Source organism: Lithobates pipiens, unplaced genomic scaffold (genome assembly GCF_037356315.1).
Source record: "Lithobates pipiens isolate NorthernLeopardFrog02 unplaced genomic scaffold, aLitPip1_a1.2 Scaffold_16, whole genome shotgun sequence".
Lineage (NCBI taxonomy): Eukaryota > Metazoa > Chordata > Amphibia > Anura > Ranidae > Lithobates > Lithobates pipiens.
The window spans coordinates 307,025,481-307,041,367 of NW_027507748.1; the positions used below are offsets into that span (position 1 = coordinate 307,025,481).

At 45.0% G+C, this 15,887-nt stretch overlaps 1 protein-coding gene across 6 annotated transcripts in view; it reads right to left on the bottom strand.

Moving 5' to 3' along the window:
- The window catches only part of TRIM33 (tripartite motif containing 33), a 252,287-nt gene that overhangs the window by 132,029 nt on the left and 104,371 nt on the right, over positions 1 to 15,887 (bottom strand). For all 6 annotated transcript variants that reach the window (XM_077481589.1, XM_077481585.1, XM_077481587.1 and 3 more), the window contains exon 5: positions 364 to 480. In XM_077481589.1, the coding sequence (XP_077337715.1) occupies positions 364 to 480 (117 nt within the window). The remainder of the gene's footprint in view (positions 1 to 363; positions 481 to 15,887) is intronic.

Consider the following 15,887-nt stretch of genomic DNA (forward strand, 5'->3'; position numbering starts at 1 on the left):
AAGCAAAAAATTGTTCTCATTTTAGCCAGAATCTTGCAGTTCTCTTGGTCTTTATCAGGAAGTGAAAACCGATCTAATGAAGGATTAAAAGATAAAACCCAGTTGCAGGGTAACTAAGAATAAAACAAATAAGACTTAACTAGTGACAAACTACATCCTAAATGCACTTTTCATTTTGCCCATAGTTACTTTAAATACACAATTTTAGTTAAGTGACAAAGCTTTTTCCTGAAAGAGCCGTAACAGGCCAGTGACAAACCATGCGGTATATTTACATATTACATACGGAAATCTACCCTTCAGGTATATAAGCTGTTGCATGCATACAGAAGCAATTATGATTCAAAGAACGCAAAAGTCTACCTGTTCTGAACCTGAGTAGCAGCAAAATGCACATAATTCTTCTTCTCCAGGAGCTTTGCCAAGAGGTTTTCAATAGCACCTTTCTGGTTCTGAAATGCCTCCTCCAAAAACTGGTACCTAGTAAACAGAAAACATGGAAGATTATTTGTATTTTTTCCACCTAGAAGTGTGCCCACCTTTTGTGTTCGGTTTCTGTTAATTACATATACAGGCATTACTATCAAGTCTTCACTTGTCTCTAAAAGTGAACACAGGCTGTAAGCATAAGGTATAAGGGGGATACCGTATATACTCGAGTATAGGCCGACCCGAATATAAGCCGAGGCCCCCAATTTACCCCCAAAAAAACTGGCAAACTTATTGACTCGTGTATAAGCCGAGGGTAAGACATGCCTGTCCATCCCTGTGTGTGTGTCCGTCCATCCCTGTGTGTGTGTCCGTCCATCCCTGTGTGTGTGTCCGTCCATCCCTGTGTGTGTGTCCGTCCATCCCTGTGTGTGTGTCCGTCCATCCATCCATCCCTGTGTGTCTCCATCCATCCATCCCTGTGTGTGTGTGTATCCATCCGTGTGTGTGTGTATCCGTGTGTGTGTGTATCCGTGTGTGTGTGTGTGTGTGTGTGTGTGTGTGTGTGTGTGTGTGTGTGTGTGTGTGTGTGTGTGTGTGTGTGTGTGTGTGTGTGTGTGTGTCCAGCCTACCTGTGTCCCGAGCCTTTGTCCCGAGCCTCCGTCCCGTGCCTTGCCTCCTTGCCTCGCCGCCGTGCCTTGCCTCCGTCCCGTCCCGTCCCGTGCCGTGCCGTGCCTTGCCTTGCCTCCGTCCCGTGCCCTCTTCGTCAGCGCCTCGGCGGCCATTGTAAAATTCAAAAGCTGCGCCGCCGCCTTCGCCTGTGATAGGCGGAACACTGAATTTCCCAGCAGCCTGTGTTCCGCCTATCACGTACATCGTATCATCCTCGTCCGTAGTACGAGGATGATACGATGTCCGTGATAGGCGGAACACAGGCTGCTGGGAAATTCAGTGTTCCGCCTATCACAGGCGAAGGCGGAGCCGGAGGCGCGGCTTTTGAATTATAGAATGGCCGCTGTCTGTCTGCTCGACACGCTGATCGAGCGGGCAGACAGCGATGACTCGAGTATAAGCCGAGGGGGGCACTTTCAGCCTCAAAAAAGAGGCTGAAAATCTCGGCTTATACTCGAGTATATACGGTATATCAAAACTGGAGAAGACATTTTATCTACTGTGTTGTATTTTTGCCAAGTTTTCTCTGTAGCCTCTGAAAATTTCAATAACTATAGGAACGAAAAGGACAGAATCAGCAGACATGCATGGCAACCAATCAACTTCCTTCAGCTTGTTCAGTTAAGCTTTGAAAATGAAAGAAGCTGACTGGTCATCATGCACAGCTGCTCTGGCTGCTTCAAATGTGATACAATTCTCTAAATGAGAACAGAAAATCGCTTATTGATTTGCCAAAAAATCCAGTGAAGGCCTAAACTTCCTGTAAAAGGTGAACACTACTCTGCTGATTGAAATGTCTTGCAGCATTACCCCTTCTAGGGTTCTCCTGGACCAAAGCACACCCCATTCTTGTTATCAATGGGGAAATGGAAAGGGGTACTTTAATATATCAGGGAAGAGCTCAGGTAGGACTAAAAACACTGCTTATGATTTCAGTAAAGCAAAGGGAGTTTTTTTTTTGTGTAGTTGCTGCATCTTTAAAAAGACAAAACTGGGGGAAAATAGGATATTTGCACTCACCGTAAAATTCTTTTCTCTGATGTTCCTTGACTGATACAGCACTTAAATCTTGACCTTAGGGTTATATCGCCACCTTCAGGAGAGAACTAGGCAGAACACATAAAAAACACAGCACCACCTAGGGGTGGTCCTACAGGTTATAACCTCACTCTGCTTCCAGCAGCTCAGTTCTTCAAAAAGCAGTACAAATATAAATAGGAGGGGTGGCTGCTGTGTCCGTCAATGAACATCAGAGAAAAGGATTTCCCAGCGAGTACAAAAATCATATTTTCTCCGTTCATTGACGGACAGCACTTAAATCTTGACCTTAGGGACATCCCCAAGCAGTGCCAAAAACGAGGGGTGGGAACAGAAAAAAATAAACTCCACCCATAACAAAAAATTATTTTCAGAGGAGTCGCAACCGCAAAGGGCCGCCTGCAAAACTTTGTGGCCAAAGCACGCATCCGAAGATGCGCCCACATCAACCCTGTAAAATTTGGTGAAAGTGTGAATGGATGACCAGGTCACCACCTTACACACCTAGGAAACGGACACTTGAGGTCGGAAAGCCCAAGAGGCACCAATTGCTCTGGTAGAATGTGCCGTAACAGGAAAGGGGGCGCCCGTCCCCCTATGGCATAAGCCCGAACCATGATCTGTCTAATTCACCGAGAAATGGTGGCCTACAAGACCGCCAGGCCCTTCTTCGGACCAGCCACCAATACAAACAGAGAGTCCGACCTCCGTAAGGAGCCGTAGCAGACAGACCCGCAGAGCCTGGACCACATCCAAAGAATGTAAAGCAACCTCCTTGGGATGAGACGGCCGAGGACAGAAGCATAATGTTCTCATTTAGATGAAAGGCCGAAACAACCTTCAGAAGAAAAGGCGGCTGCGGACGCAGCACTGCCTTATCCTTGAAGTACCAAGTAGGGAGACTTGCATGAAAAGGCCGCCAAATCAGAAACCCTCCTTGCAGATGTAATCGCCACTAGAAAGACTACTTTGAGAGTGTCTCCCTAATTTTTTCAAACGGCGGTTTCTGAACCACCCGAGAGCACCAGATTCAAGTCACACAGGCTCTGGCGATCATACCAGAGGAGCCACATGCTGAATCCCCTGAATAAACGTATGCGCCAATGAGTGAGTTGCCAACGGTCGCTGAAAAAATAAAAAATAAATTTAAAAAAAGTCAGAAGCCGATACCTGCTCCTTAATGGTGCTCAATGCAAGTTTCTGATCCACTCCGCGCTGCAAAAACAGCAGGATCCTGGAAACTGAATATGTACGCGGAGGCCACCCCATCGCCTCACAAATGGAGATGTAGGCCTTCTACGTGTGAAATCTTCCGGGAAGACTACTTCCACACCCTCAGCATAGTGGAAATCACTGAAGTCGACAGTCCTCGGTATATCAGCACCTGGCTTTCAACAGCCATGCCGTTAAAACCAGCGATGGTAAAGCAGGATGACGTACCGGACATCGTCGAGGGCAATCAATCAATCACCAGAATGTCCTCGGCCTCCACTCTGCATAGCAGACAGGGGAGGAGTGAGCAGGGGAAAGGCATAAATCAGACAATAATGCCCCCATGGGGCCACCGTGTCTGACATGTCCGTCCAGGGATCTTTTGACCTGGCCACAAACCTCTGTACCTTTTGATTGAGCAGAGAGGCTAAGAGATAAACATCCGGCATGCCCCACCTTAGACAAAATTAGCCAAGACACTTCCAGATGCAGTGACCATTCCCCGTGGTCCAGCAGCTGACGACTGAGGTAGTCAGCCTGCTGGTTTCTACGGCCGGAATGTATACGGCTGACAGAGCCGGCACACCCACTGTAGGATGCGAGACCTACAGTACTGCAGCTGAGCTCCTTGATTTACAAACGCCACCACTGTGGCGTTGCCCGACTGGATCCTGACCAGATGCCCCTGCAGCCTCTGCGACCATGTGGATAGGAACCGCGTGATTGCCCACCGCTCCAGCACATTGATCGGCAGGTAGGATTCTTCCTGCGTCCAGCGACCCTGGGTCGACTGCATGCCCCAAACTCCCCCCACCCCCCCTCCTGGTTAGGCTGGCATCTGTCGTGATCCCCGTCCAATGAAGTGGAAGGAACGACTTCCCGGACCGAAGAGCCGGAGACCTCAGCCGCCAGAGAAGCGAAGCCCTGACTAGCTGGCTCACTCGATTTGGACAATCCAGGGATTTGTCCCATTTGGACAGGAACTCTTTCTGCAAGACTCGAGTGTGGAATTGAGCATACGGTACCGCCTCGAAAGTGGCTACCATGAGACCCAAAACTCGCATGCAGAAACGCGATGACCACCTGCGGGACATCACTAACTGCACCGCAGATTGGAAAGTCTGCAGCTTGTATGAAGGGAGAAAGACACTTGCTGCTCTCAGGAGCAGGTCATCCAGGTAACCTATGACTGCGATCCTTCATTGTCTCAGCAATGGCAGAATTGGCGCCAGCACCTTGGTGAAGACCCTTGGCGCCATCACTAGGCCAAAGGGAAGAGTTACAAATTGGTAGTGCTCACCCGCCCCCCCCCACACACACAAATCGCAGAAACCTCTGGTGTCCGACGCATAGAGACATGCAAGCATGCGTCCTTGATGTCCAACGATGGCAAGAAATCCCCTTGATGAAGTGCAGCGACCACAGAACAAACAGATTCCATCCTGCACCTTCAAACAATTGAGGGACTTGAGATTCAGGACCGGAGGGAGCCCTTCCTTCTTTCGGGACTACAGATTGGACTAGAATCCCTGAAACCTTTTCGAAGTCGGTACCGGCACTATAACCCCACGCAGTAGTAAGTCCTGTACTGCCCCAAACGGTCTGCCGACGAGCCGGAAGAAGATGAAGGATGGAGGGAAAAAAATATCTGTTTGGTGGACAAGACAGAAACCCTATCTTGTAGCCTGACGAGACCAGTTTGCAGACCCACTGGTCGGAAAGGAGAAAGGTCCACAAGACTGCAAACTCCCAAAAGCGACCACCCACCACCACCCGACCTAACAGATTTGCTCGCAGGCTTGTGAAACCAGGGACTCTTGTCCATCGGCGGGAATCTTGTCGGACTGGGAACACTTACCTGCCGACCCGGGCGGACAAAAAAGCCGTTCCTGAGTGGAAAAGGGTCCCTGCCTATGGCGTGGCTCCTTACCGTTTCTGGACTGTGGGAGCAAAGTACTCTTTCCCCCAGTAACATTCTTAATGTCATCCAGCAAGGCTCCAAATAGCCTCTCATCTTGGAAAGACAAATCCGGCAGCGCTCTCTTAGATGCCTGGTTCGCAGACTAGCATTTAAGCAACGCAGTACCACCACTGATACTGAGGCTCTAGAACGCAAAAGGGGCTGTATCCAGGTCTGCATCACAGAGATACTCAAGGCTGTGCACCAACTGGTCTGCCAGTTCCACGCAGACTGGGGAAACCTGTTCCTTCCAACTCATGGTGCAACAACTTAGCCCATTCAGTAAGCATTGGCGACACCAGGGCCGTGGCTAACACCGGCCACAACGCTGACCCCACCACTGTAAACAGACTGGGCAACCGCCTCGGCCCCTTCTGTTGGCAGGGTCCTTGAAAGCAGGGGACCCTTCCACCGGAATCGTGCTTACTTTATTTAACCTGGATACCGGGGGTCAACAACCGGAGATGTACATTTTTTCAGGAAACCCTCCTCAAAGGGGTAACGCACTGCCAGTCGCCTCGGGACTGAAAAGGCCTGCTGCAGGCTTCCCCACTCCTTGTAAATAAACTTATCAAAATAAGTTAAATACGTAAACAACTTAGCAGTGGGGCCCGGCTTGTAGGACCCAAAGGGAACAGACACCTCTGCAGATGCCCCCGTCGTAGCTTCAATCTTTAAGGTATCCCACGCACCACTGTGATAAGTGCTCCCTCCTGCGCTAAACCGGATGCACGAGGTGTCCCATGTACGTTTTTCACGCTGTACCAGTCTAAACCAGCCGCCCAGCGCTAGAGCACAATAGACCTAAGGTTACCAGAAAATGCCCGCCTGTCACCTCGTGCCAGAACCCAGTGACCCCCGGTGAGTTATCTGCTCCGCACCCCTTAAGCCCAGCCACACAGTGGCCCACTTAGCATGGGAAGGAGGGAGAGAGGGAGAGAGAGGGGGAGAGAGAGGGAGAGAGAGAGAGGGAGAGAGAGGGGGAGAGAGAGGGGGAGAGAGAGGGAGGGAGAGGGAGGGAGAGAGAGAGAGAGGGAGAGGGAGGGAGAGGGAGAGGGAGGGAGAGAGGGAGAGAGGGAGAGAGGGAGAGAGGGAGAGAGGGAGAGAGGGAGAGAGGGAGAGAGGGAGAGAGGGAGAGAGGGAGAGAGAGAGAGAGAGAGAGAGAGAGAGAGAGAGAGAGAGAGAGAGAGAGAGAGAGAGAGAGATCCCTCTAATAGACCTCCCAGGGAACGCTCAGCTACTCCATCCTGCCTAAACAGGTGGAGTCATACTTGCCCCTCCTGCAGGGACTGCTGGACGCACTACACAGACAGACCCATCACCCAAGCAGTACGGGGCGGCCGACGGCCACGGCACACTGACTCGGACAGCAGTAGCCCAGTCATGTGTGCCCTGGAGAATATAGCTCACTGGCTGCCCCTGGACCAGAACAGGGCATGTCGCGGCCGACCCAGCGTGTAGCTAAGGTCTGCACGCGTTCGATGCCCAGGCTGGGGAGACTACCAGGATCTATATTATCCAACCTATCACCCAGCCCGGCTGTTGATTGTAGATCACATGAACCAAAAACAGCAATAAAAAAAAAAAAAATTCAAGGGCCATTGGTTCCCACAGGGAGCCAGGTCCTTCTGGACTGAGCAGAAGAAAACTGAGCTGCTGGAAGCAGTGTAAAAAGGTTATAGCCAGTAGGACCGCCCCTGTGTTTAGGAGTTCTGCCTAGTCCTCTCCTGAAAGTGGCGATATAACCCTAAGGTCAAGATTGAAGTGCCGTATCCGTCAATGAACGAAAGCTTTGTTTTTAAAGGGCTATTTAACATTACCAAAAAGCTGACTATACAGTGCCTGAAAGAAAAAGACTGCGCAGCTTTGTCTAAAGTTGGATTGCTAAATCCCTTGCTAAAAGGTATGTCATTTGCGTACCTCCTGAAGCCTGGCCAAAAACGTACAAAGATGACATCTAGTCCTACCTTGTTGCTAGGACATTACTAAAAATTCAAAATTCCCTTGCATGCGCACTCTAGCTTCGCAGTAGCACTGAGCTCAGCAATGCTGCGATGGGGGAATAGCAGACCACACATGTGCGGGGGCTTGAGAGTTAGCTCTTGTGATGGGGGTGAGCAGTAATTGCTAGAAGTGTCTTTGAAACAAGACAAGACAGGAGCACTCTGGCAGCTTTTCAGCCAGACTTCGGAAGGTACACGAATAGTCTACCACCCTTTAGCATGTGTATTATCCAACTTTAGTTACACTGCAACCTAAATAAACCTACCCATAAACCTACGTTGGCCTCAGCACCAGTGTGTAAAACTAACTGCTACAGTGGCCAAGGGCCTTATTTATACTTTCTCTCCTGGCTGCCAGCTATATAGCGGAAATTATTCAGGCTGCCACCTCCTACCACCAGAGGCCTGTACAGAAGCATTCTTGAAGTTGCTAGCATCTGCCTACCAGGCAGGACAAAACCATGAGCATCGCAACAGAAAGAAGGGAAAGTATTCCAAAAATATCAGAAGAAATTAAAGTTGTTAAAAGGAAATCTTTGATCACAGCATACACTTTCATTGTATAACATCAGCATTGTAATAGCAATACAAACATTCGTTAATATTTGACAATTCAAGATAAAATTCATAGTATATAATTTTTTATATTTAAAAAAATTTAATATATAGGACTAATACGAAGGACAAAACCCATAGACACTTCCAAAAAAATAATTAATTTAAATATATATATTAACCATTTCAGTCCCTCAAGACTTTACCTTCTTCCTGACCAGGCCATTTTTTGCAATACTGCACTGCGTTGCTTCAACTGACAATTGCACGGTCATGTGATGCTATACCCAAAGAAATGTTGGTGGTGTCATTTGATCACCTCTGCAGTTTTTATTTTTTGCGTTATAAACTAAAGAGCGCCAATTTTGAAAAAATTTTTTTTTTTTACTTTTTTGCTATATCATCCCAAATTTGTTTTTAAAAAACACCTTTCAAATTTCTTTATCAGCTTAGGCCAATATGTATAAATAAAATTGCAAGAGTGTATATTGCGTATATTGATTGGTTTGTGCAAAAATTATAGCGTCTACAAAATAGGATTATTATACAGTGCCTTGTGAAAGTATTCGGCCCCCTTGAACTTTTCAACCTTTTGCCACATTTCAGGCTTCAAACAAGGATATAACATTTTTATTTTTTGTGAAGAATCACCAACAAGTGGGACAATTCTGAAGTGGAACGAAATCTATTGGATTTTTGAAACTTTTTTAACTAATAAAAAAATGAAAAGTGGGGCGTGCAAAATTATTCGGCTCCCTTGCGTTAATACTTTGTAGAGCCACCATTGCTGCGATTACAGCTGCAAGTCGCTTGGGGTATGTCTCTATCAGTTTTGCACATCGAGAGACTGAAATTCCTGCCCATTCTTCCTTGCAAAACAGCTCGAGATCAGTGAGGTTGGATGGAGAGCGTTTGTGAACAGCAGTTTTCAGCTCTTTCCACAGATTCTCGATTGGATTCAGGTCTGGACTTTGACTTGGCCATTCTAACGCCTGGATACGTTTATTTGTGAACCATTCCTTTGTAGATTTTGCTGTATGTTTGGGATCATTGTCTTGATGGAAGATAAATCCCCGTCCCAGTTTCAGGTCTTTTGCAGACTCCAACAGGTTTTCATCCAGAATGGTCCTGTGTTTGGCTGCATCCATCTTCCCCTCAATTTTAACCATCTTCCTTGTCCCTGCTGAAGAAAAGCAGGCCCAAACCATGATGCTGCCACCACGTTTGACAGTGGGGATGGTGTGTTGAGGGTAATGAGCTGTGTTGCTTTTACGCCAAACCTATCGTTTTGCATTGTGGGCAAAAAGTTTGATTTTGGTTTCATCTGACCAGAGCACCTTCTTCCACATGTTTGGTTTGTCTCCCAGGTGGCTTGTAGCAAACTTTAGACGAGACTTTTTATGGATATCTTTGAGAAATGGCGTTCTTCTCGCCCCCCTCTCATAAAGGCCAGATTTGTGCAGTATACGACCGATTGTTGTCCTATGGACAGACTCTCCCACCTCAGCTGTAGTTCTCTGCAGTTCATCCAGAGTGATCATGGGCCTCTTAGCTGCATCTCTGATCAGTCTTGTCTGAGCTGAAAGTTTAGAGGGACAGCCAGGTCTTGGTAGATTTTCAGTGGTCTGATACTCCTTCCATTTCAAAATGATTGCTTGCACAGTGCTCCTTGGGATGTTTAAAGCTTGGGAAATGTTTTTGTATCCAAATCCAGCTTTAGACTTCTCCACAACAGTATTACGGACCTGCCTGGTGTGTTCCTTGGTCTTCATGATGCTCTCTGCGCTTTCAACAGAACCCTGAGACTATCACAGAAAAGGTGCATTTATACAGAGACTTGATTACACACAGGTGGATTCTATTTATCACCAGTCATTTAGGACAACATTGGATCATTCAGAGATCCTCGCTGAACTTCTGGAGTGAGTTTGCTGCACTGAAAGTAAAGGGGCCGAATAATTTTGCACGCACCACTTTTCAGATTTTTATTTGCTAAAAAAGTTTAAAATATCCAAGATTTCGTTCCACTTCACAATTGTGTCCCACTTGTTGGTGATTCTTCACAAAAAATAAAAATGTTATATCTTTATGTTTGAAGCCTGAAATGTGGCAAAAGGTTGAAAAGTTCAAGGGGGCCGAATACTTTCGCAAGGCACTGTGTGTGTGATATATATATATATATATATATAATTTTTTTCCCCCAACTAGTAAGGGCAGCGATCTTTATTGGGATTGCATTATTGTCGCGGACATAGGACAACACTTTTTTGGGACCACTGACATTTATACATCGATCAGAGCTAAAAATAGCCACCAATGACTGTATGTCACTGGCAGGGAAAGGATTAACACTAGGGGCAAACAAAGGGGGTTAAAGGTGTTCCCTAAGTGTGTGTTCTGTGGGGGGGTGGGACTGACTGGTTCCTAAATATTTGGAACAGATCTGTCTCCTCACCCGACAGAACGGGGATCTGCGAGTTTGTGTGCCCGGCAGGCGTGCACCCCTGTATCCCTTAAAGCGCCTGCCATGCAGCTACAGCAATACCTTCAGGAGCCAGGCCCCTTTTTTATCAGGGGATCCAAACTCCTGGGCCTGTAAAGCACACTGCCAGGAATATGGCTGAGAAAAAAAAAAAAAAAAAAAAAAAACGCATACTGGATCCCGAGGTGCAGCTCTCTAAAAAGAAGCGTTGCAGGCAAAACTCAGTAGCTCAGCCCAGCACATTTTACTCATGACCAACACCTAAGAAACTGGCGAAAAAATGGAGGTACGCCAGGTAAGGGGAGGGGCTATATGGGTAATTGAATTGTAATTCCTGTCTGGGGTGTGCCAGTGTCAATCACCTGAAGGTCCCATATAACCCATACAGTAACTACTGTGGCTCTGTGTCCCGTGATGTACAATCGTTAGTTGCAGCCCCAATATTCATTCCTTCTTAATTTAAAACCTGCTCTCATACATCCACCAAGATTCTCGTTTACTAAACTGCCTAATTACCTCCCCTCCAGCGTATCCAAAAATGTAATCCTTCAGGATTTTTTTGAAATCGATTAAGGGGTCGTTACATATATTTTATGTTCTTAAAAAGGAGCACTACGCTGATTTTTGTAAGGAAACAGTGGAGTCATTCAGTGGTGTACATCACAAGACAGGAACTACATATTTAAATTGGCAGATAAAAAAAATAAAAATTATATTAATATATCTATCTATATCTAGATCTATATCTATAGTATTACATGGCTTGCATGGAATTCCATCATTTTCCATTAAGGAAAATTTACTAAAAATTTATATACAAATTCATCAAAATACATTTCTCATTTTTCATTTCATTAAGGTACAGTTAAATATACCATTTTATCTTTTGCAATCAAGGTAGATAAAAATCTTTTTTTTTTAATCAAAAACAAGCAGATTTTTTTGGATCAAATGTATTTTAATAAAATGCTTTTTGAAGAAGAAAAATAAAATAAAAAAACCTCTAAAAGATAGGTTTTCTACACTAGAAGCATTCATAATTTTGTTTATTCAGAATCAAATTGAGCTTAGTTATCTAGCATATGGCTGTATATTCTGCAATATTTACATTTTTGGTAAACTCATTCATTGGCTCTGCAAGCTGAGAGAACCATGCACTGCATTGATGCCTTCACACAATTTCACAGTAACCATAAGATAAAACAAAGCCCAGGAATATTCCTTTATCCCATTGTTTTGCAAAACTATGTACCCTACAAACTGTATGATTGAATCAGTTGTGATATCGCTGTTTTACTAACCTGATAGATTATTCTAAATAGGAAACCCTCATTTTGTTTACAAATATTACAATTCTAACTACCAGCAAGAAGAAGTTTACATTCCTTACATTTAAAGAACACCCATCATTTCAGATCCATCATGCCAATGCCTGTTAGTAGGCATCCACTTACGTGCTCCAACCACGTCCCTCACCTTTTTGCGTCACTGCCGCACCACCAGCCATCCCATTAAAGTGAATGGGACTGTTGGCGAGTCAACAGCAGGTCGAAGGAGGAGACGGGACAGAGTTGCTCTTTAAAAATGATGTACCGTAAATCACACCTTTTTACTAGCGATTTAAATTGAGATTTAAATAGACTTATGCAAATCAAATTCACCCTGTTTGCGATCATTCCAAATATTAAATATTTAACAGAAAGATTTTCTCTTTTATAAAACTCAAACCTTTAGATTTATCAAAGCCAATTTTAAATGATATCAAATTCTGTTCCACCATGCTTCAGCTCTCTTCAGACCTTTAAAAAAAAAAGAACCAATTGCACTGCCACCTCTGAAAGATTACTGCAGTTATAAGCAGTGAAACACCATACATCATCTTCAGGAAGGCAATTGGAACGATTAGTCAAAACCACATCTGCATAACTAATATCAATATATCAACAGCTAAACCACTTTTTGGAGAATAGACTATGGCTGATTACTAACAATGAGATTTTTTTTCTTCAAACTAGAAAATGGATACGAAAAGATTTGAAGTACCAGAAAAAAAATTATTCTACTATCACCAGTTAAAATACCCTCAGCTACACTTACTTTCACCTTGGAAAAAACACATAAGAAAAAAAATGGCCACAGATGTAAACTGTGTTCAAATAACATAGGAGGTATCGCAGCGATCGTTAGAGCGAGAGCAATAATTCTAGCAAAAGACCTCCAACTCTAAACAGGTAAAAAAAAATTAAATGTCATCTATGGAGATTTTAACCACTTCCCGACCGGCGCACGCCGATGTACGTCGGCAGAATGGCACGGGCAGGCTTATTGGCATACAGGTACGTCCAATCTTAAATGCCGCCTTGCCATCGCGAGACAGCACTCGTGTGCCGGTCAGGACCCCCATGGGTCCGGTCGCGGGTCCCGCAGATTAGATCGCCGCGGGCATACCCGCGATCGTCTCACAGGGTGGCTGAACTGGGAAATGCCGTTGTAAACAGCATCTCCCTGTTCTGCCTAGCAACAAGTGATGCTGATCTCTGCTCCATGTGATTGGAGCAGGAATCAGTGTTCACTAAAAGAAAGCCCAGCCCCCAACAGTTAGTAACACGCCCCTAGGAACACTTAACCCCTTCACTGCCAGTGTCATATACACAGGAATCACAGCATTTGTATAGCAGTGATTGCTGTATAAATGACACTGGTCCCAAGAAATGTGCCAAAAATGTCCGATGTGTGCTTCATAATGTCGCAGTCAAAAAAAAAAAAAACGCTGCTCGCCGCCATTACTAGTAAAAAAAAAATAAAAAAAAATTAATAAAAATGCCATAAAACTATCCCCTATTTTGTAAACGCTACAACTTTTGAGCAAACCAATAGACGCTTATTGTGATTTTTTTTTTACCAAAAATACGTAGAATACATATCGGCCTAAACTGAGGGGGAAAAAAAATGTTTTTTTTATATATTTTTGGGGGATATTATAACATATTCGATGCCGCCCTGCCATCGGGAGCGCGCCGCCGCCGGCGCGCTCCCGCGCTGGTCGGGACCCCCGTGAGTCCGGTCGCGGGACCCGCGGACTCGATCGCCGCGGGCATCCCCACGATCGTCTCATGGAGCGGCCGAATGGAGGAAATGCTGTGTAAACAAAATTTTTCCATCCACACACTAGCAACTAGTGACGCTGATCTCTGCTCCATGTGATTGGAGCAGAGATCAGTGTACACTAAATGAAAGCCCAACCCCCCCACAGTTAGTAACACACCCCTAGGAACACTTAACCCCCACACTGCCACCCACTGGTTAACCCTTTCACTGCCCGTGTCATTTACACAGGAATCACTGCATTTATATAGCAGTGATTACTGTATAAATGACAATGGTCCCAAAAATGTGTCAAAAATGTCCGATGGGTCCCCGACAATGTCGCAGTTACAATAAAAATCGCAGATCGTCGCCATTACTAGTAAAATAAAAAATAATAAAAAATTATTAATAAAAATTCTATAGAACTATCCCTATTTTGTAAACGCTATAACTTTTGCGCAAACCAATCAATAATCGCTTATTGCGATTTTTTTTTACCAAAAATATGTAGAAGAATATGTATCGGCCTAAACTGAGGGAAAAAAATGTTTTTTTATATATTTTTGGAGGATATTTATTATAACAAAAAGTAAAAAATAATGCGTTTTTTTCAAAATTGTCGCTCTATTTTGTTTATAGCGCAAAAAATAAAAACCGCAGGGGTGATCAAATACCACCAAAAGAAAGCTCTATTTGTGGGGGAAAAAAGGACATCAATTTTGTTTGGGAGCCATGTCGCACGACCACGCAATTGTCAGTTAAAGCGACGCAGTGCCGAATCGCAAAAAGTGGTCTGGTCTTAAGCCAGCAAAATGGTCCGGTCTGTAAATGGTTAAAGTAACATTATTATTTTGAAGAGTCTTATTAAGCAATCTGATATCTTTCCTATGAAATTGACATTCTGCGAAGCAAGTCGGGTTACTACTATGATATATAATATATAAACTCTCCCCAAAAGCAAAAAGGCAACAATATTGCCCATCCTTGCTAGGACACAAAGACCAGTACCCCCCCCCCCCCCAAAAAAAAAGTGTCCCCCTGCAGGTTAATGCTATAATGTGCTAGATGCTAGCACATTATGGACAGATTTACCTTACAAATTTAACCCTCAGAGTGCCGTCACTGCTGCAGGCACATTCCTCGTCGTATGCTCTGACTATGAATTGCGGGGTCACAAAGTAGGATTTTTATAACAGCTTACCTGTAAAATCCTTCTCTGAAGTACATCACGGGACACAGGGCAATAGTAATTACTGTGTGGGTTATAGGCCACCTTACACATCGACACCCTAAGACCGGAAGTCCATTCCCTATACAACTCCTCCCACTACTGGGAGTGCCTCAGTTTTTGTAGCAAAGCAATACATGTGTATACCAGAAAGAAGGGAGGGCCCTCTGTGTCCCATGATGTACTTCAAAGAAAAGGATTTTACAGGTAAGCCGTTATAAAAATCCTATTTCCTGAATCGTACATCATGGGGCACACAGCCATAGTAGTTATGTGGGATGTGCAATGCCAACTAAAGGGACGGCGACAAAAATTAGGGCACCATGAGATCAGAGGAGTTATACTGCAGCACACTGCCCAAAGGTGACATCCTCATGACTTTTTACATCTACCTGATAGAATCTGGTAAATGTATGGACTAAAGACCAAGTTGCGGCCATGCAGATTTGAGCCACTGAGGTTGGTGATGCACCCCCCACGAAGCACTAATAGCCCTTGTATGTGCTTTGATTTGAAAAGGTGGAATCTTTCTCTTTAAACCATAAAGCTTGAACAATTACTTGTCAAATCCATTTGGAAATAGTTGATTTTGATGCTGCCCGTCCTCTTGTAGGACCTTCAGGAAATACAAGTAAAACATCAGTTTTTCAAATCTGAGCAGTCGCCTTCAAGAAGATTGACTTCTCTCACCACATCAAGAGAATATAGCGACTCTTCTCCATAGAACAGGAGGGAATGCATAATACCAAGGCATCTGTTCCGCAAGCTAGCGGATCTTTTATTCTTGACACAAAGATGTCGATCTTTTGTTGAACCTGGATGGAAACAGAAATACGTCCAGAATCCCCCATCTTTGACATATTGTCAGGAAGATATCGGGGGGGTTGGAGACTATTCTCCCGAGAACAACTGCTGGTGACTCAAATAGTGTGCCTGCCAAATCTCTATTCCTGGAATGAAGACTGCCGACAGGCAAGGTACATTGTTTTCTCCCCAAGTTAAGATATGATTCACCTCTCTCTCTGTGACGCACAACTTCTCGTGTCCCCTTGGCGATTGATATAGGCCACTGCTGTGGCATTGTCTGATTGGATCCGGACAGGACAATTCAGTAACCTGAACGTCCAGGACCTCAGGACCAAACATGCTGCCCAAATCTCAAGAATATTGATGGGTAAAGGCTATTTCTGACCTAGACCATTTCCCTTGGACAGTCGCCTC